The sequence below is a fragment of the Pseudorca crassidens genome, chromosome 20 (assembly GCF_039906515.1).
Source record: "Pseudorca crassidens isolate mPseCra1 chromosome 20, mPseCra1.hap1, whole genome shotgun sequence".
In the NCBI taxonomy this organism is placed as follows: domain Eukaryota; kingdom Metazoa; phylum Chordata; class Mammalia; order Artiodactyla; family Delphinidae; genus Pseudorca; species Pseudorca crassidens.
Genome location: NC_090315.1, coordinates 18,737,207 through 18,757,892, shown reverse-complemented (window position 1 = coordinate 18,757,892; position 20,686 = coordinate 18,737,207). Strand labels below are relative to the sequence as shown.

Below are 20,686 nucleotides of genomic sequence, written 5' to 3'. Positions count from 1 at the left end.
CTCAGTGAATCCCTCATGGCTGATGCTGCTCCCTTTGTGAAGGTGACCTGCCTTCACCAAAGCCCCCTCAAGATCGGCAAAGCGGAGTGTCACGATGGCAGATCAGCGCCTGCCCCTCCGTCCACAGCGCACCCCTCGTCCAGCCACTGTCCACCTCTGAGGCCTGACGGTCCTGAGCCAGCCTCAGACGAGGCATCTGAGGATGGCAAGGAAGGCGCTCCCACCTGCACCAGAGGCAGCTATGATGCCCACGTGGGACAGCCAGCCATTCGTCGCTGGGAGGGGAGGAAGGCATCGTACAGCACAGGGACACCTTCCAGGGGATGTAGGAAAGACAAAGCCCCAATCCACTGAGCCTGTCTCCAGATGAACATGCCTGCTTTTTTCTGGGGCAGACCCTGAAGCCTAAGTTTGCTCTTTACCATCATAAAGGTGCTCTGGCTCCACCTCGGGGCGCTGGGAGCAGTTCTACCCCCCGGAGGGTGTGGTCCAAATCCACTCACAGATAACCTAGCGGCCCCTGACGCTTCCTTCCTGCCCTGCTCCGCACCAGCCCAAGGATCTGTGAGCTGGGAGCGGGTCTCTCTATTCTCCGACGTGGTGACGGTGACGACCAGAGTGACAACACAGGTGGGAACCAGGCCCAGGCTACAACCGCCTCTGACCCCCTGCCTCTCTCTTCAGCCTAGAGCCCTGCTCCAGCCCTCTAGCCACCACTCCAGACAACACTTTAGACCCCCTAGGACTTGTGCCCTTCGATCCACACAGGCTCGGCCGAACGCCCGCAAGGGATGAACCAAAGCCCAGGCCTGTGTGTGCAGGACACGGGGGCTGAGGGGGAAAGCACTCAGCTGGGCGGACGGCACAGCAAGCTGCCACCTGCCTCCACACACCCCAGCTCTGCCGGGAGTCACAGGGGGAGCGTGCAGGCTCCTCTCAACTTCCTCCACCCCGGGGCCCTCCCAGGGCTCCCTGTCACATGAACGAACTCATCCCCTACTTCCTGGAGAACACAGAAGCCAGCAGGTGGGTGTACTCTCACCTCTTCACCAAACTCCCAAGGCTTCCCCACCCCCATCCTCCCCTCTCTCCCCGCCTACGAGGGAAGGGGTGCCCTCTTGTCAGTGAGGCTCAGCCCCCCAACACACACACATGGGCTCAGATCCCAGCCCCCAAGCGCCTCTGTGCACCTGCCACTCTTACTGGAAGCTCCATGACCACTCACTTCCCCGTCCAGCCAAGCCTTCCCCCCACCACCCAGCCACGTTTCCAGAAAGGACACCCTGACAGTCCTTGCCTCCGGAGAGGAGGGACAGCAGCTTTTACGAACCTCCTCCCCATCTTCTCACTAACCCTCTCCCCTCCCCTCTTCTCCCTTCAGCCCCTGCCACTCTGCCAGCACTGCCTCACCAACAACCCCCAGGGTGCCAAACCCAGAGGCATTCCATGACTTCCCGCGACGCCTGCCTCTGCTGGCATGTGCTTGGCTGCTTCCCCTCCTCCAGCTCTGACAGGCCCTCCCCTCCCTGCCCCCCAGCCTTGCCGCTGCACCTGCCCCCAAAGCCCCAGCTCCGGCACAGGCCTCTCAGCTGCGTCGCACCTGCAGGACCCCCCCAGGCACCTCCAGCTCAGCAGGACAGAGACTCCCACCCTTCCGCAGGCTCCCATCTCCAGCCACACCTCCCCACCTCCCACTGCTTAATGCAGACACCTGGGCACCTCCCTCTCATCCGTCCATCACTCCCACATCCAACCGACGACCAAGGGCGGCAATTCCACCTCCACAACCTCTCACACCTCCCCTTTCTCTCTCTCCGTCCAGACCCCACTCTCTCCAGCCTGGACATCCTCTCCTGGCTCTTCTGGCCTCCAGCCCTGTCCGCTCCCCAACCACAGCTGTGGCTCTTCGGGCAATGCAAACCAGACCAGGCTTCCCTGGCTTCAAACCTTTAGTAGCCTCTAGATGTCGTCCAGATGAAGTTAAAACTCTATCCAGCGGCCAGGAGGCTCTCTAGGCCACACCCTGCCTGTCTCCACCACGTACCCCCTCACCCCGACAGAGACTCCTCTGCCTGGAACCGGCTCCTGCAAATTCATCCTCTAGCCCCTTTCTCAGAAAGCAGGGAAGGGCTCCCTCCAGCCCCCTACCAGGCTAAATCCCTCCCTCTATTCCCTGGGCAGTCTATGTGAATCCTCAGTAAGCTATCACGCTTGTAATTTCCTTTTCATTTAAGCCTCCCCCTAAAAGCCCACAGCCCTGGGGGGCAGCGTCCCAGGGCTAGAACACTGCCTGGCCCAGAGCAGACACACCGTAACTACGGGTTAGGAACAGTACCTGGGCATTGCAGCAAAGCTGGGAAACATCTTCCTTCCAACCAGGAGACAGAATGGTTCATCTCAAAAAGAAAAGGAGGCCTCCTCCACCCCCGCCCTCCCTGGGCTGTTCACCAGGTCATCGTGGGATGTCGCACAGCCTGGCAGGCCCCAGTCAGGACAGGGCGTGGGGAACAGCCTCCCCAGGCCTCAGCAGTCCAAACTCCCACCACCACTGCCTCACCCCCAGCCACAAAGGCAGGAAGAGGCAGCCCCAGCCGCAGAAGCCCACTCCACAGGCTCTCCACTCGCCTCCTCCCTGCCCCGTAGGCACCCTCAGTCTTGAAAAGAGCCGGGAGAAAGACTCCATCAGGGCTTCCCTGGTGGCGCAGTGGTTGAGAGTCCGCCTGCCGATGCAGGGGACACGGGTTCATGCCCCGGTCCAGGAAGATCCCACATGCCGCGGAGCGGCTGGGCCCGTGCGCCGTGGCCGGACCATGCTCCCTGCCTATCAGAGATGATCAGCATGTTGGGCCACCAAGGCCCAGAGTCCTGCTTTCTTTCCTAATTTCACTTTGGGGAAGATGACAAACTAGGCCTCTAGCTGGTTGCCTCAGGACTTACTTTTTTTAGTCATGTTAAAAAAAAAAGAAGAAAAAATCTAACTGAACCAGGGCAAAGGCAGTTCTCCAGTGAAGCCGGCCTGGCTGAGCACTGGCGTGGCCCAGTTGAACCCAAGCCTTAAGGGCCCTGAAAGTAAAGGCTGCTGTGTGCCGGCTCACCCAACCGTCCACAGGGCACTCTGGGGCTGAAGTCTCGCCCCAGTGCCAGGCGTCCCTGCCTGGCCCCGTTATCTCCACAACACAAGCACCAGAAACCGTTTTTAAGATCACAGCAGAAAACAGTAAGACTTTCCGGCATTCTGCACAGTTTCTCCTCATCTGCAGGAAGAATTCACCGCCCTGAATCTGAGGAGGCTATTTCCTTTACTCCCAAGCACAAAAAGGCATGGTAGGGGGATTCTGCTGCGGTGCAGCCTCTGTAGGCCCAGTCGCCTTGGAGTGAGGGATTCTGGGTGTCACACTCAGCCCCCGCTTTGTCCAGCCCAAGGACATGTGGGGTGGTGGTTAGAAATATCATCTGCAAGGCTTCTATCCCCAGGGGAGGACGAAGGTCACCTCCTCCAGGAAGCATCAGAGGACCAAGGCTCAGGACAGGACAGCACTGATGCCACTTAAGACGTCTGCACAGGATTCCCCTGGTGGTGCAGTGGTTAAGAATCCACCTGCCAATGCAGGGGACACGGGTTTGAGCCCTCGTCTGGGAAGCAGCTAAGCCCACGAGCCACAACTACTGGGCCCACGTGCCACAATTACTGAAGCCTGCCCGCCTAGAGCCCGTGCTCCGCAACAAGAGAAGCAACCACAATGAGAAGCCCCTGCACTGCAATGAAGGGTAGCCTCTGCTCGCCACAACTAGACAAAGCCCGTGCGCAGCAACAAAGACCCAGAACAGCCAAAAATAAAAGGTAATTAATTAATTAAAAAAAAAAAGACATCTGGGCAGAAGGCAACTCAGGCTCTTCCGGCAGCAAGAGGAGGTGCCCGACGTGTGCAGGACCTGAGGCAGAGTCCCCAGCTCATGGCCAGGCCTGTGAGCATCACCACATCAAGGGGGCTGCTCAGGGAGAAAGGCAGCACCACGGGCAGGGGGGCGGGGGTGAAGGCACAGAGTCCCCTGCTACTGGCCTGAAATGACAAAGACTGGACCAAGCTGAGATTCATGTGTGCAATCTTCTTCTTCCTGAAATATTCACAGGTCACAAAACTGCCTCTGGGCACTAAATGAAGGATTAAGGCATCAATTAAGTGAGGTCTGAATGCTCCACTGATTAAAGTAGTAGCAAGACAGGATGAAGTATTTCCAGAATCAGTCTCTAGGCATCAAAGTGCCACAGTGTTGCACAAAACCCATTTGAAGGGACAGGAATTCCATCTCTCCCGGAGATGAGCGTGCAGGGGCTTCTGCGGGAGAGGAGTGCGGGAATTCCATACCGCATGACCCCCATGGCCGTTCCTTCCCTACCCTGTGAGCCAGGGATTCAAAGGGTAAAACCCCAGCACAACGGAAGGGACAGAAAGGAAAGAGCTGGTTGGGATTACATATCCTCGGGAAGCTCAATCCCTAAGTCCTCTCAGAGAAACCAGGGCCAGGAAGAAAACAGTGGTTCAGCCCGTGGTAAGCTGAGTGTGCCTGAGACCTGGCCGGGGCCAGGCGGTCGTGAGCCACGTGCAGGGAGAGCTGGGACCAGGGCCTGACTGTTCCCACACCCTGGGTCCAGCCTCCCGGTGCACAGTAAGCCAGGCTCTCCCCACTGCTCTCAGGTCCCCACTTTCCACTTGGCTGTCTCGTTGACTCAGGGTTAAGTGCCTGTCCACCGGGAGACAAAGACAGCGAGCCCACTGGAGCACCTTTCCTATACACACCAAGAGTCTTCGTCATCATCTAGGTGCCTTTTCTGATTTGGGACACACTACCCCGGATGCAGGATCCTGGGGCGTGTCTGCCCCGAATCATCCACCCCTCACCGTCTCCCATGCACAGAAAGGCAGGGGAACGGCAATAGACAGCTTACCTCGCTGCCTGATGAATACACGCAGGCCACCTCCGCCCCGTGTACCTAACAGCTCTAACCCTGGCATGACACCGACTCAAGTTAACACGGCCTCACTTAAAACCCGAGAAGGCGCGTGGCAACGGCTGACGTGCTTGCTTTTCTGTGAGGCTTCCAGAGGTGCTTAACTGAAATCCACAGTGCCGAGCTATTAGACAGCACAGAGGTATCTCCTTTTATTTCCTACCCCACCTTCAGATCAATTTAATCATCTGCTGAACAGGAATGCAGAACCACAGACTAAATTATGGAAGTGAGATACGCCTGCTCTTATTAAGTTTCAACTTTTGACCTCCACGTTCAAACTGCAAGACCTAGCACAAGGAAAGAAATGATCAGCTATGATCTCATGTTTGTGGGGAAGAAGAGTAGGATTAGAGAGGAATTTACAGAAAATCAGAAAGGTACTGCTTGAGAGAATGGAAAACAATAAAGCCGTCACCGAAAGGAAATGAATGACACCCAAACACAAACGAGAAGTGAAGCCTCCCCTGTGCTGGGAGAGGCTGCCTGTGGCCTCCTAATCAGACAGGCTCTGGGAAGGATCCCAAACCCCCAGCTCAGCCGCCACCTGGGAGCTGGGGTACGTGTGGGTGGCAGGGGGTGCTGGGGGAGGCTTAGCTGCACGTCCCCAGGCCCTCCACCCCACCACACCCTGGCCTCCACGAGATCTCTTCTGTGGGTTCTGAGCAGGTTGGATGGCCAAGAATGAACCGAGAGAGAGGCTGACATGCAGGCAGCACCCCCCACTCCTCAGGGTACTCCTCAGAGCCACATGGGGCAGCATCAGAGCCTGGAACCATTGGCCTGGGCTCAGCTCCTGGCTTTTTCTTGGTCAAATCACTTTCCTGTGCCTCAGTTTGCTCACCTGTAACATGGGGATAATCAGAGTCCTACCTTATAACATAAATAAAATACCTCTTTAAATAAGGTGACGTGTGTCAAGTGCTTAGCATAGCACCTTGGATAAAGGAAGTCTCAAAAGGTGACAGCACGATTACTAGGATGTGCTGTCACTTGACTTCTGCTCTCACTCAATCCTTGAGCCATCCACCAAGGGAGACCACGACCACTCTGCAGGTGTGGAAACTGAGGCTTGCTGTTATACACTGAACACTGCGTTGCCCCCAAATTCACAGGTTGATACCTATCCCCAGTGTGATAGTATCTGGAGGCAGGATCTTTGGGGGGTGCTTAGGTCATGAGGGTGGAACCCTCATGAATGGGATTGGTACCCTTATAAAAGAGACCCTAGAGAATTCCCTCACCCCTTCTGCCATCTGAGGACACAGAAAGAAGACGGCCGTCTATGAACCAGAAAGTGGGTCCTCACCTTGGCCTTGGACCTCCCAGCCTCCAGAACTGTGAGAAATGAATTTCTGCTGCTCATAAGCCACCCGCTCTATGGTAATTGTTAGACAGCATGAATCTTCACGTCCATGCTGTGAGTTAGGCATTACTACGTCCCCATTTTATAGATGAAGAAGCTGAGGCTCAGAGAAGTTAAGTGACTTCCCGAGGTGGGTGGGCTGGGGTGAGAATTTGGATATGCCCAACTGGATAGTTTTTCCATTACCCCAGGTAACTTCTCTCCACGGGCCGAGAGGGGGGCGTTGGAAAAAGCATCCAGGACAGGGGCCCAAAGATACATCAATGAGCCATAATTTAATACCATGGAAACCCAGTCTCTCCTGTAAATGAGGGGCCTGCCCGCCATTCCACCCAGAATCCTTCCTTCAGTTCCCAGAGGAGGGCGATGACGGTGACTCACGTGGCTCCCACCGAGAATGACGGCAGTCACTACAGAGGCCAGAACACACGCTGCTAAAACACACCCCTGAGGCAGTAAGGACAATGTGACATTTCTAAAATAGTTCTACTGCCATCAAATGCCAAATAAGTCCTTTCTGCTGCTGGCTTTAATAAAACTGGGAAGTATCTTATTAACGCAGAATCTACCTCAGCGCCTTGGAAATGTCACCAGAATTAAAGCATGCTCGTCCCAAAGTGACGAACTAATGGCTTGTCCCTCAGGAGATGCTGGGGTGCACAACCCAGCCCTGGTCTCCAAAGCACTCAGAATGTAAGCGGCCACAAGGGATGCCACATCTGGGACACAGGTGGACGCGGCCCCTGAGTATCCAGGGTTTATTCTTCTGCCAGCTGGGGGCTATGGAAGGGCCAGGCATCTGTTACTTCATCAAAACAAGAGGAGGTGGCTGTGAACTGGAAGGACACAAGCCCCCACGCTCACAGTGTGCGGCCAGGATGGGCACCGGGTCAGGGCTGCCGACAGAGCTGCCGGCCCGCCCACCCTCCAGCTCTCGCAAGGGTCAGTATCGATGCCTGTCGACAGCCCTCAGATCTTCGCCTCTGGCCCAGCCTCTCTCCCGCCGGCACCTGCCTCAAACTCAACACACCACAGCAGTCCCTCACCTGCCAGAGCACCTGCCCCATCTTGGTGACATACCACCCAGCTGTTCAGGACAAGAACAGAGTCACATTCAACTCCACCCTTCACTCAGGCGTCAAGGCCGGTTCCTCCCAGGAGCGTTCCCCTTGACTGCCCCTCACTCTCAACTCCGTCACCTACCCCTCCACAGCCACCTGGACCCTGCAGCAGCCTCCTAACTGGCAGCCTGCTCCCACTCCTGCCCCACAGCTTTAAAAAACGCTAACCTGGGCTTCCCTGGTGGCTCAGTGGTTAAGAATCTGCCTGCCAATGCAGGCGACATGGGTTCAAGCCCTGGCCCTGGAAGATCCCACATGCCGCGGAGCAACTAAGCCCACGCGCCACAACTACCGAACCCACATGCCACAACTAGTGAAGCCCATGCGCCTAGAGCCCATGCTCCACAAGAGAAGCCACAACAATGAGAAGCCTGCGCACCACAACGAAGAGTAGCCCCCGCTTTCCGCAACTAGAGAAAGCCCGCGCGCAGCAACGAAGACCCAACAAAGCCAAACATTTTTAAAAAACAAAAAACAACAACAAAAAAGCAAGCCTGATCCTACCATTCTCCTGCCTAAATCCTTGAAGGTTTCCCCTGGTTCCCATTTCTCTCAAGACAAAGTCCAGGCAGACACCACGGCCCACCCGGCCCCTGCCCGTCTCTCTAACCAACCTCAGGGGCCACTTCCGCAGTGTGTGGCTCTAGTCTGGCCACACAAAGCCACCAACCTTTCTTGTCTCCAGCCTTTGAACAAGTGGCCCCTTGGCCTGGATCACACTCTCCTTCTCCCCTCTCTGCGCTTCCCCCAAACTCAACGGCTGACTCATCCTCGTCCTCAGGCCACAGTGTTCCCAAGTGCTTCAAGACAGGTGAGCAAGGTCTCCCAACTAGACAGGGAACCTGACGCATGGCCTTAGGATCAGATGTGAGGAGTCCACACGCCTCCCAGTCAGGGGATGACACAACCAAAGCCCTGCCTCTCCGCTCTCCTACATTCAGAATAAGTGCAGCCATACAACAAATAAAACACGTTTTAGTGCTATAAAAGAGCAACTCGAGGACTTCCCTGGTGGCGCAGTGGTTAAGAATCCGCCTGCCAACGCAGGGAACACGGGTTCGAGCCCTGGTCCGGGAAGATCCCACATGCTGCAGAGCAACTAAGCCCGTGCGCCACAACTACTGAGCCCGCGCTCTAGAGCCCGCGAGCCACAACTACTGAGCCCGTGTGCCACAACTACTGAAGCCCGCGCACCTAGAGCCTGTGCTCTGCAATAAGAGAAGCCACCACAATGAGGAGCCCGCACACCTCAACGAAGAGTAGCCCCCGCTCGCCACAACTAGACAAGCCCGTGCGCAGCAACGAAGACCCAACGCAGACAAAAATAAACCAATAAAATAAATAAATTTTATAAATAAATAAGTTAAAAAAAACCCAAACAACTCAATGGCTTAGGAAGAAAACTGGCAGCACATCGGTGGAGGGTCTCTTCAAGGGCCCACAGAGGCACCTCACCCTGCTGCGAACCAGCAGAAAACACACTGCAGGCAGGGCTATCAGTACCAGCAGAAAAAGAGCGCAGGCAACATAAGACACGTAAAAAGGATGCCAACTAGTCGTGACATATGCGTGACATGAGGAAAACATGTTTACCTTTCTGGTAATAGGATCATGTATGGTGTTTATTTTTATTCTTTTTCACTATCTACTTTAACTGAGCTATATACGTTTGGCTCATTTATGGTAAGATTTCTTTTAAAAACTCCTAAAGAAAAAGAAATTTAATTGACATTCGAGTGACGTGTGCCCTTTTGGAAAAACAGACCAACTGACAAACAAAAAATACAAAACAAAAGAGGCTGAGAGAGAAGAGTTCTAGGGACCAGCTTGTCTGAGGGGTTCTCTGAGATGGAGTGGGCGGGAACAGCAGGGTCTCTCACCTTCCTGGGCTGAGCTCAACAAACAGCCACAAGCCATACTCACCATTCCACAATCTCCGGATGAAGAATGGTGTTGTTGACATTGAACCTACAGAAAGAAAACAAGGCAAGTCCATTAGTTCCATGGTCTATCATCTCCCAGCAAGAAATACTTCATTCGAGACATACCAAGAGAAAGCCTGACCAAGAGAACTTTAACTTCATGACTCCCTGGACAACAGAAGGCCTGCTGCTGCTCACGTCCTGCAGCAGACTTGGCAGTCCAGGCCATGTCCTCCAGGTGTAGTCAGCTGGAGAACAAGCTGCTTGGCTGCAAAACGTCACCCTCCACCCTCGCTAGGCAGACAGCATAGCCTCTTCCATCAAGTGTACCAACATATACATAATAGGAGTCCCAGAAGAAAAGGAGAGAGCTAATGGAGCAGAAGAATATTTGAAAATATAATGGCCAGAAACTTTGCCGATTTAATGAAAAACATCAAGGTAAACATCCATAAAGCTCAATGAACTCCAAGTGGGATAAACTCAAAAGAGATCCACACGCAGACACATAATCAAACTGTCAAAAGAAAACCTTAAAAGCAGTAAGAGAAAATCAATTCATCACATGCAAAGGATCTTCAGTAAGATTAATGGCTGATTTCTCATCAGAAACTACAGAGGCCAGAAGGCAGAATACAGGATGACATATTCCAATTGCTAAAAGAAAACCATCTGTCAACGAAGATTCCATATGCAGCAAAGCTATGCTTCATAAATGAAAGAGAAATTAAAACAGTACCAGATAAACAAAAACTGAGAGAATTCATCACTAGAAGACCTAGCTTATAAGAAATACTAAAAGGAATCTTTCAGACTATAGTGAAAGGAGTTTCTAGAGAGTAACTAGGATCCATATAAGGAGAAAAGGGGCACTGGTAAAGGTAATTACGTAGGCAAGTACGGAAACAGTGTAAATGTATTCTTTGTTTGTAAGTCCTATCTGATTTAAAAGATAACTGCATAAAGCAATAATTATAATGATAAACCTGTGTAGGTCACTGCGAAATGTATAAAGATGCAATCTGTATGCAATAACAGCACAAAGGAAGGGAGCATAATTTCTGTGTACCATTGAAATCAACTGATATTAATGCGAACTAGATTATTACAAGTTTAAGAAGTCATTTGTAATTCTCTGGGTAACCACTAAGAAAACTAAAATATACAGAAAATGAAATAAAAAAGGAATCAAAACTGTATACTGCAAAAAAGTCAATTAAACACAAAAGAAGGGAGTAATGGAGAAACTGAGGAACAAAAACAATACATGACACAGAAAACTAATAACAAAATGGCAGAAAAAAGGTCTTCCTTATCAGTAATTATGTTAGATGTAAATGGATTAAATTTTCCAATTAAAAGACAAGGATTGGGCTTCCCTGGTGGCGCAGTGGTTGAGAGTCCGCCTGCCTATGCAGGGGACATGGGTTCATGCCCCGGTCCAGGAAGATCCCACGTGCCACAGAGTGGCTGGGCCCATGAGCCATGGCCACTGAGCCTTCGTGTCCAGAGACTGTGCTCCGCAACGGGAGAGACCACAACAGTGAAAGGCCCGCGTACCGCAAAAAAAAAAAAAAGACAAGGATTGGCAGAATAGATGGATAAAAAAAGATTCAATCATATGCTCTAAAGAGACACTTTAGGGCTTCCCTGGTGGCGCAGTGGTTGAGCGTCCACCTGCCGATGCAGGGGACACGGGTTCGTGCCCCGGTCTGGGAAGATCCCACGTGCCGCGGAGTGGCTGGGCCTGTGAGCCGTGGCCGCTGGGCCTGCGCATCCGGAGCCTGTGCTCCGCAACGGGAGAGGCCACAGCAGTGAGAGGCCTGCGTACCACAAAAAAAAAAAGAGAGACACTTTAGACTCAAAGACACAAGATGAAAGTGAAAGGATGGGAAAAGATATATTATGCAAACAGAAACCAATATATCCATAGACTGGAATATTTCTCAGCCATAAAAATGACCAAAGTACTGATTCATGCTACAACATGGATGAATTTTGAAAACACAGTTAGTGAATGAAGCCACATATAAAAGGCCACATACTGCATGACTCCATTTACATCAAATGCTAAAGTAGGCAAATCCATAGACAGAAAATAGATTAGTGGTGGCCAAGGGAATGACTGCTAATGGGTACAGGGTTTCTTCTTGGGTGATGAAAATATTCTAAAATTGATTGTGATGATGACTGCACAAACCTATAGACATACAAAAAGGCATTTTAGTTGTACAGTTTAAGTGGGTCAGTTGTATAAGGTATGTGAATTATATTCTGACAAAGCTGTTTTTAAAAACTTACTGAATTATACACATAATGAATTTTATTGTATATAAATTTTATTCTAATAAAATTGATTTATAAAAATTGACAGAAATGAGAAACAGATAAATCGACAAGCATAGTTTCAGATTTTCACATACCTCTTCTGATGACAGAACAAGCAAACAGAGAAATCAGTAAAGTTGCAGAAGATACAAACAATACAATTAACCGACTTAATTTTATTGACATATACAGAACACTACAGCCAACAACTGCAGACTACGTGCTCTCTAAGTATACATGAAACACTTATCATGAAACAATATCATATGTTGGAAGTTTCAACAAATTTCAAAGCGTTGAAATACAGAGAATATTCATTGATTACAGTAGAATTAAACTAGAAATCAGTAACAGAAAAATATAAAATCCAAAATTGTTTGGGAATTAAGCAATAAACTTCTAAATACCTACAGTTCAAAGAAGAGAAAATAATAAAATCAGAAAATAAAACCATGAAATATCGTAACTGGTGAAATGCCGCTAAAGCAGTGCTTAGAGGAAAATTTATAGCTCTAAAGGTAGGCAGTAGAAAAGAACATTGAAAATCAATGATCTAAACTTCCATCCCGGGACATCCCTGGTGGCGCAGTGGTTAAGAATCCACCTGCCAATGCAGGGAACACAGGTTCGACCCCTGGTCCAGGAAGAGCCCACATGCCACAGAGCTACCGGGCCCACGTGCCGCAACTACCGAAGCCTGCATGATGCAACTACTGAGCCTGCATGCTGCAACTACTGAAGCCCACGCACCTAGAGCCCGTGCTCCGCAACAAGAGAAGTCACTGCAATGAGAAGCCCATGCACCACAAGGAAGAGCGGGCCCCCGCTTGGCGCAAGTAGAGAAAGCCCATGTGCAGCAACGAAGACCCAACGCAGCCAAATAAATAAATAAATAAAAATAAACTTCCATCCCAGAAATATCTTTCTTCTTTCTCAATGAACTAGAGAAAGAACAAATAAAACCTAAAGAGATTAGAACATTTTTAAAGCAAAAGATCAATGAAATAAAAAGCAAACATACAACAGAGACAAATCTACAAAGCCAAAAGTTCTTTGATAAGATGAACATAACTGAAAAGGGAACCCAGGAGACAAAAGGATCAGGTTGGGGCACATCCCTGACACTTCTGTCATGCGTGACTCAGAGCTCAAGCTATCAGTGAGACAGCTAGGTAAGCGCCATGTGGCCCAGCACAATGTATGGGCCTCAGCAGAGAAGCCTTGGGAAGCCTTCAATCCTCAGGATTCTGAGCCCTGCTCTATCTCAAGCCAGGATATCACACAGGGCATACAGGATTGTGACCCACCAGGAATCCTCCATGGCCTCACTGATGGGTGTTCGAAAACACCTATCTAATGCTGTCGTTGTGCAGCTGGTACCCCCACTTCTGGCTGAAGGAGGGACAAGGACGAGGAGAGGGAAGGAGGTGTTAGCAGGCTGAAAGGATTCCAGATCTTCAAAGCTTTCGGGATCCCTAACTATAAAAATAAGACTACTAAATTCAAAGTCTACCAAAGTGTTGTAGAATCAAGCCCTACTTGTGAAATATCAAAGAGATCACAGAGAGCCAACCTGGCTCAGAGTGAAGAACAGAGCAGGAGATGACATAAATAAAGACGGCAATATAGACCGTCTCCCATTCTGCCAAATATCACTTTGACGCTAGGAAAAGCAATGGCCTATCTCCTCAAAAGCCAAACACGCCAGTAAAATCTCACGTTACAAAACATACGTACATACACACACATGCACACACACACACAAACAGCAAGGTGACCAGGCACAAAGACAAAGATGCAAACACACAGACACACACAGAGACAGGCATACGCTTAGAAAAGAGGCGCAGGCAGACACACACAGATATATATTCATGGACACAGGCAAATACATGCACACACACACACAAAGGCATAAACATGGACTAACACCCAAATATACACACAAACAGAAACACACAGACTCACACAAATGCACATTCAGACAGAGAAACACCCTCAGACACACACATAAGAGTCCAAAAGACATTCACGGCCATGTCAGTGGTTTAACTTAGGTAACGAAATTTGAACATTCCTTGCTTTCGCCTCTGTGCTAGTTAGAGCTTTCTATGCCGAGCATGTAATAATTGTGTAAAAACAACAACAAAGCCCACCAGAGCCCATGAAGGTGGGCAATGTCCTGGGAGCTGAGGGTACCTCCCTGGTGGGCTCTAGCTGTGGGCTGGGTGATAGACAGTGAGTAGGTGAGCCCAGCCAGCCCTGCTCCAGCCCCCGGGCTCCTCCCTGCAGTTTCTAACTGGAAGATGGAGAACAGGTCCCAGAAGGCCCCCACTCCACCCACACTGGGGGCTGGGGCGGGTTCTCGTCTCCTCAGGAGACTCGGAGATTCCATGAGCCATAATCAGAACCTCAATCCAAACTGTTAACTTGATACATAAGTTAACAGTAACCAGAAAGCCACTGGTCCCCACACCACAGACTGGCATTTTATTGTAACTGTCGAGTTTTAATAATGTCCCTCTACTTCTTGGGTTTGAAAATTCACACCCCTGAACATTAATATTCCTGCATTAATAACCCCCAAATTCAGCAATTTCATACTTAACTGCTTATTTAAATGGAATTAATTTGTAACCAATCATCGTCAAATATGCAAGGCAATTTAAGTAAATGCCACAAGATAAGAAATGTGCTTATCCTGAATAACCAGCTAATGTAAAACAGCGACCATATTTCTCCGTCAGACAACGGCGTGAAACAGAGCGCTCTCTACTCGCTGCCCCCACCCAGGGCTCCTGGGCAGTCTGCCTGCCTTGGACGGAACTGCCTCAGGCCAAGAAGGCGGCCCATAGGCCACCTGGCCCCCCACAGATAATCTCTTTCCCTTCACAGCCAGGGTCTGTCCGTCTGTCTGTCTGAGGAAAACCTGCTCTCAAGTCCAGCACCTGGCGACGAGCACCTGACCCTGTCCTCTGGCCGGAGCCCACCACAGGCCCTGCTCCTTCCACCCCTTCCCTGGGAGCTGTCCGGGTGCCAATCCCGCCGTACAGGGAGCTGTGGCCGGGGCTGGAGTCAAACTCAGCACGAGGCCTACAGACTGTCCCCACCTGCTCCCTTCACCCCAGCATAATCACACCCTGGCTCCCCAGGGAGGACGAGGCCACACCCCTTGGTGAGCCCAGGGGCCCCTGGCCATGGGGAGATCCCAGTGCATGTCTACCGCCCCACCCCGCCTCTGCCTCCCTGCTCCCAGTCCCCTGCGACCCCACCACTGTGACACCTGGCACACCCCCTGCCGTGGGCAGCAGGCGGCCTGGCCCTGATATGGGAAGGCCAAGGGAGGTCTGAGGGCTCCCAGGACCAAAGCCACAGTCCCACCGAGGTGACAGGCCCAAGGCAGCCGACCCTGAGGAGCCACGTCTGGAGAGGTCACAGCTGGGTGGACAGGTGAGGCCACTGTTCCATCACAAGCTCCCTCCTGCCCCCAGGCCAAGGGATAAAGGTGGCCTGGGGCGGCCCATCAGGACAAACCGAGAGGCCAAAACCTGAACATCTGCCAGACCAGGTCAGTGAAGGATCCAAGATGGGAGGTGTTGCAGAGAAGTTCAAAAGGGTCAAAAGCAAAAATTCCAGGAATAAGGCGCTTCATTAGGGCAGTGAGAAGCGGCCGAGGATAGAAGCAGCTGAGTGAGTATTAGAAAGTAGGACGACGGCAAGATTCATCTTGCATAGGAAACAGGCTATTATTATCCCTGCAAACAGCGGGAGGTGCTCACAGCTGGCAGGTGAATGCGGTCACTGAGCCGCAGCGGCTCTGGAGGACAAGGGCCTCTCCAGCCTGGCGCAGGGTCCGAAAAGTGGCAGAGCTGGGGTGGCTGGGAGACAGGGGGCTGAGCTGCACCCAGACCCCAGGAATACAGACACGACTTTCTGCAGGGAAGGCGCTGGCAGGGGGCCCGAGGTCAGTGGCCACAGTGCGCCGCAAGGTGCTGATGGGGGGGCGGTACCCAAATGGAGCAACCCCTAAGGGCAGAGCTACACAAAGGGTGCCACAGTGGGATATAAGGCCCAGAACAGGTGTGAGGGGACAGGAGGGGAGGCAGTACCACAGAGGGGCCGGGGGACCCCAAGGCAGGGAGGGCTCTCACCTGCGATACTTCAGCCAAGTCAGAAAACTCAGCCTGCCACATGGGTGTGGAAACGAATCCCCCCAGCATGGGGGCAGGTGCTCAGCCCAGCAGCGAGGGGCCTGGGGAGCAGCTCACAGCCAGCCCCCGTCTGCACTGGACCATGGGTTGGAGAGGGCCAGCCGGGAGAGTGTGCAAAGTTAAGGCTCTCCAAAAACACTCCCAAGGTGGGGTGGGGTGTTGGCCAAGCACAGGCTCCTCTGGGCTCTTGGCAGGGGCCACGGGGACTCAGGGAGCAGCAGGGCACAGAGGCTGGGGTCTGCTCAGTGGAGGGAGAGGTCAGTTCACAGTGGCACTCCTCCCGGGGGAGTGGGGACAAGGCCTCAACTTCCACTGCTCACAGAGAGTGATGATGCCCCTGGAGTCCCCCACCGCTCCCCCAGAAAACCTGGGCCCCGGGTGCTTGAGAAGGCGTTCTCTGCAGCAGAGACCTCGGCTGGGAGGTGGGGCAAGAAAGACCCCACAGCTCACTGACATCCAGGAGTCTTGTCATCGGACATCCTGAAGTCTGCTGGCCCACTACACAGCTGGGGAAACTGACGCTCAGAGGGGCACTGGGGCGTGATGGGGGCTTGCTCGGGGGCAACTGTTTATTAAGCACCAGCTCCACGCCAGGCTCTGGACAAGCGGGATCTCATTTCATCCCACGGCAAGCCCGAGCAGCACCATGCTTCCCGCGGGAGAGCTGAGGCTCAGAGGCAAGTTCTGCTAAGGTCACAGAACAGGTCGGCGTGGCAGCCTCCAGGGCTCCCTCCTTCTAGCTCAGGGCTTCCCCACAAGGCAGTGAGACCCAAGTCGAGACTGCACAGGCCAGCCCACGGGACCAGAGTGTAGGCAGGTGAGCAGGGCACAGGAGCCGCCCCGCACCGGGCGGTGCTGGGGGATGAGGGGAGGCTCGGATCAGGACAGGCAGCAGGAAGCTGTGCCCCGTACCACTCCCCTCAAGGGCCTGGAGGAAGACAGCGGCTCCACGGCCAGCATCTCAACAAGCTGGGCTAATCGCTGCTGGTGTGGGAGGCGAGGCCGCTCTGGGGAGCTCCCAAGAGGATGCGGAGATGCGTGCGACGAGAAGAAGCACACCTGATGCCCCACCGCTCTTATCACTGGGGGAAGTGACACATATTTATGAGCTCATAATCCCTCCTCATCACATCACACATCACACATACAGATTCCCGCGGCTCGGGCTCATACATAATTACAAGGCACTTCCTCGGTCCACCAAGGACAGAGGATGCCGGGGCGCAGAGTACAGGCTGGGGTGGGGGAGGGGCCCGGGCCGGAGAAACAGGAGACCAGGCGAGCTGTCCACACTCAGCAGCCCCAAGGAGCAGGTGCCTCCCCTCAAGGGCTCATCTGCTGCAGCCTCGGGTCCTACAGACCGCTCCCCGCAGGGCCAGGCAGCAGCCAGCCCGGGGACACAGGCATGGCTGGCAGGCGGCACTCTCCAGGGGCCAGGGCAGGAGGGTGGCAAGGCGGGAGAGGTGCTGGCTCCCTGTGCCCAACACCTGCCCTCCTGCCTGGGGAGGCCTAGAAGGGGGAACAGAGCTGGGGGGCTGGGCCTGGGGCTACGCTGGGGAGCGAGGGCAGGTAAGGGGGCAGCCATCTGGGACTGGGGCAGCAGGGGACAAGGGGAAGCTATGAGCCAGGCTGGGGGAGGTCAGGGGCTAGGAGTGAGGGCAGGGGGCTGATAAAAACGAAGACCACGGAGCTCAGAGCAGGTCCCTGGAAGGAAAACAGCCGCCCCACGTGTGTGCACGGTTGCCCAGGCTTCCCTAAGCACGTGGCGGGCCTGTGCTTTCACAGTAGAGCTTGACAGGGAAGTGGCATCGATCCTTAAAGTCAAGGTTGGAGTGAATTTAGGCAAATTATTTTTCTAAGCATGTCCTCGCATCACCCAATCTAACCCCTTTGTAGCATCCTCCTGTTTGTGTGTTTTGTGTCTAGTCTGTAGACTGGGCCAGCCTGCTGGTGAAGATGTGAGCTGATGGAGGATGAAAGGAGACGGTTCCCGGGGCCCCAGGACTCACTTGCTGATGCCCTCGAAGGAGGCCTCCCTGCAGATGCTGCCGCTGTCAGTGTTGACGCCGCGCTGGAGAGAGAGAGGGAACGTGAGGGCGCAGACCCGCCACACGGGGCGACGACAGGGAGCCCCCGCCTCAGCCCAGCCAACCCATCCCTTCCCGCCTTTCAGGTAACTCCAGGCCGGGCCCCAGCACAAGGGCAGCCCTTCTTTCTCTACTGCAGCTTGAAAAGGAGAGAAAGCAAGGCCTCCTCCGTCCAAGCACCTTGCTGACCCCAGCTCAGGCTGCCTGGGCACAGGTGGAGGCTGGGCGAGAAGACCTCGGACCGGGACCACCTCCAACCACAAATCCCCCCGCTGCCCCAAGGCTGGCTGGTCTCCCTGTGCACGTGTGTGCACACACGCTCCCCACAGACAGTGTCCTGAAAAGCACTGTCAAATCCGGCCCTTCCAGAGATGCGGGTGTGACCCGACTCAGGCAGGAGGGGCCTTTCTCCGTGACACCGAGACTCTGTGTTACATTCCTCTCCTTTCCCTAATTGTAAGGAGACTCCAACTGGAACTTAGACAGGAGCGGAGACAAAACAAAAGATTCAGAGGAAAACGTGCCATGCCCAGAGAGGCCAGGCCTTTTAAATCGCCTTTTAATTCTTCCTCAAGACCTACAGGTCGATGTCTAACTGTATCCCCCCCCAAAAAACACACTGAACCCTCCGTGACCACAATCATAACGTTTCTTCTCAGCCATCAAAACTGCAGGGTGGAAAAAAGAGATCACGTGTAGCGCTAACAAAAATAACTGAGGAAAACTATTTCGGTAAAAATCAATTAACAAAGGAGAGAAGGGTCACTTTGGGAGGGTGGAAGGGCTGCATACTCTTCACATTTGAAGCTCCCCAAGGTTGAAGTATAAGAAAGCAGACTTCTCCTCGGAGCCATTTCACAGCCTCAGCACCCTCGCCCCGCCCTGCGAGGGTGCGCCGTGCACCCCTGCCTGCCCCAGGCTGCAGCAGGCCCTCCGTCATTTAGTGCCCCGAGTCCAAAATCTGATGCCACACAGCCCAGCACCCTCATGGGCAGATGCAAAGGGTGTGTTCACCGACACACTCTACGCTGCACATTATTTGAAGTGCACGTTTTGATACGTTCTCTATCAACAACGGAGGAGAGACAGTGTGGAAGCAAATTGATATTCTACGTCCACAAACCCCAAGAGCTCAACCTGACACAAATACATCCTCCAGTCAGGTTTTAACCCTCGGAGTATGCGTGGCGTCTCGTCCACAGTGGCCTCGGGACAGGACACAGCCCAGGTCGACTGGAGAATGGAGGACGTGGTCCTGGACACGTTTAGCAATTCAGACTGAGCTGTCACTATTTATCAGCAATGACCCTTGTTTTCAATCCTCCCCACGGCCCTGACCTCTGCAGGGGCAAGCGGCTCCCTAAAGCCCCTCCCCGTACTGAAACGCTGCCTGGTCCCTGAACACCAGCCACTTACCAAAGTGAGGAGGACGGAGGGGCTCCGTGATGTCAGGACGCTGGCGATCTGAAAGGTCAGAAAGAAAAATCCACTTTAGTGCCACCACGTGAAGCCTGACGGCGAGGACGTACCAGCGTTATTAAATACTGACAGCTCATCCTTAAGGCAGAAGTTTACAGAGAATGAGGGATTTCTGAAAGCCACACAGCTATCAGGTAACAGAGAGGGACTCAAACCTAAACCCGGCTTCCCCACGTGCTGCCCTGGCTCCGAGCCCCACACAGATCCCAGCTCCTAAGAGCCAGACCCACTCGCCCTCCAAGGCTAGCACCTCTGTTCATCTGCCTGGTCCCTCATGAAAGACCCACTGAGGCAATCTCTTCGGCACTGGTGCCCAGGGTAGACACCCTCCTCCCTGCCCCCTTCATCCCCCTGACCACATGGACTTGCCACCCCCAACCCCACATCCTCGCTTTCCATCCCTCCACGGCCCACTCAGGGCCCTGCACGCTGGCTGCTTCCCACCCGACCCCCTGAACGAGCTTGCCACGCAAGCTCACCTCCCCATGCCTCTGCCTGGGCTCACCTCTGCCTGGGACGCCTTCTCCCCATCGTAGCCGCTTCCTCAATTTGAGCTCAGGACTGAGGTCTCTGGTCCCCTGGCGGGTTGGTCCACTCCCTCCTCTACTGCCCCCCGGCCGGTCACACTGCCTCGGCCATGACATCCTCACCCCAAGGGGGCGGGCCACCCCGGTGGGACCACCTTCTTCCTCTCCTGGCCCTACCCCTCAGTCTGCTCTGCATCTTGGCCACTGCAGCTCCTACTGTACTGAGCCCCCTCCCCACGCTCCCACCTGACACAGGGCGGGGGTGAGGATTTGTTTGTTGTTTCAACAGCTTTACTGAGTCATCACCGACATACTCTACACCGCACCTTATTTGAAGTGCACGTTTTGATAAGTTCTGACATATATGTATACATGCTTTTTAATACTGAGAGGCTCCCAGAGAAAACCTGGAAGATACCAAAAACTATAAAAAGATAAAATACACCTACAAAACCATCCCCTGAGACTTTTTATCTCTGCACATAAAAACAGAGATCTGTAATGACATTTGGATCATATGAAGTTACATGCTTCGCTTACTTCCTGTCATTAAATATTCTTCAAACACGCCATTTTTACCAGTCACTACTGCGGGGGATGGTAAACGTCCAGGGAACGCCTGATTACACAGCCT

At 53.2% G+C, this 20,686-nt stretch overlaps 1 protein-coding gene across 1 annotated transcript in view; it reads right to left on the bottom strand.

The window, feature by feature from the left end:
- The window catches only part of PEPD (peptidase D), a 114,551-nt gene that overhangs the window by 70,796 nt on the left and 23,069 nt on the right, over nt 1-20,686 (bottom strand). Inside the window, exons 5-7 of the mRNA XM_067720967.1 lie at nt 19,463-19,510; nt 17,969-18,030; nt 9,422-9,466 (exon numbers count right to left, since the gene is read on the bottom strand). Of these exons, the coding sequence (XP_067577068.1) occupies nt 9,422-9,466; nt 17,969-18,030; nt 19,463-19,510 (155 nt within the window). The remainder of the gene's footprint in view (nt 1-9,421; nt 9,467-17,968; nt 18,031-19,462; nt 19,511-20,686) is intronic.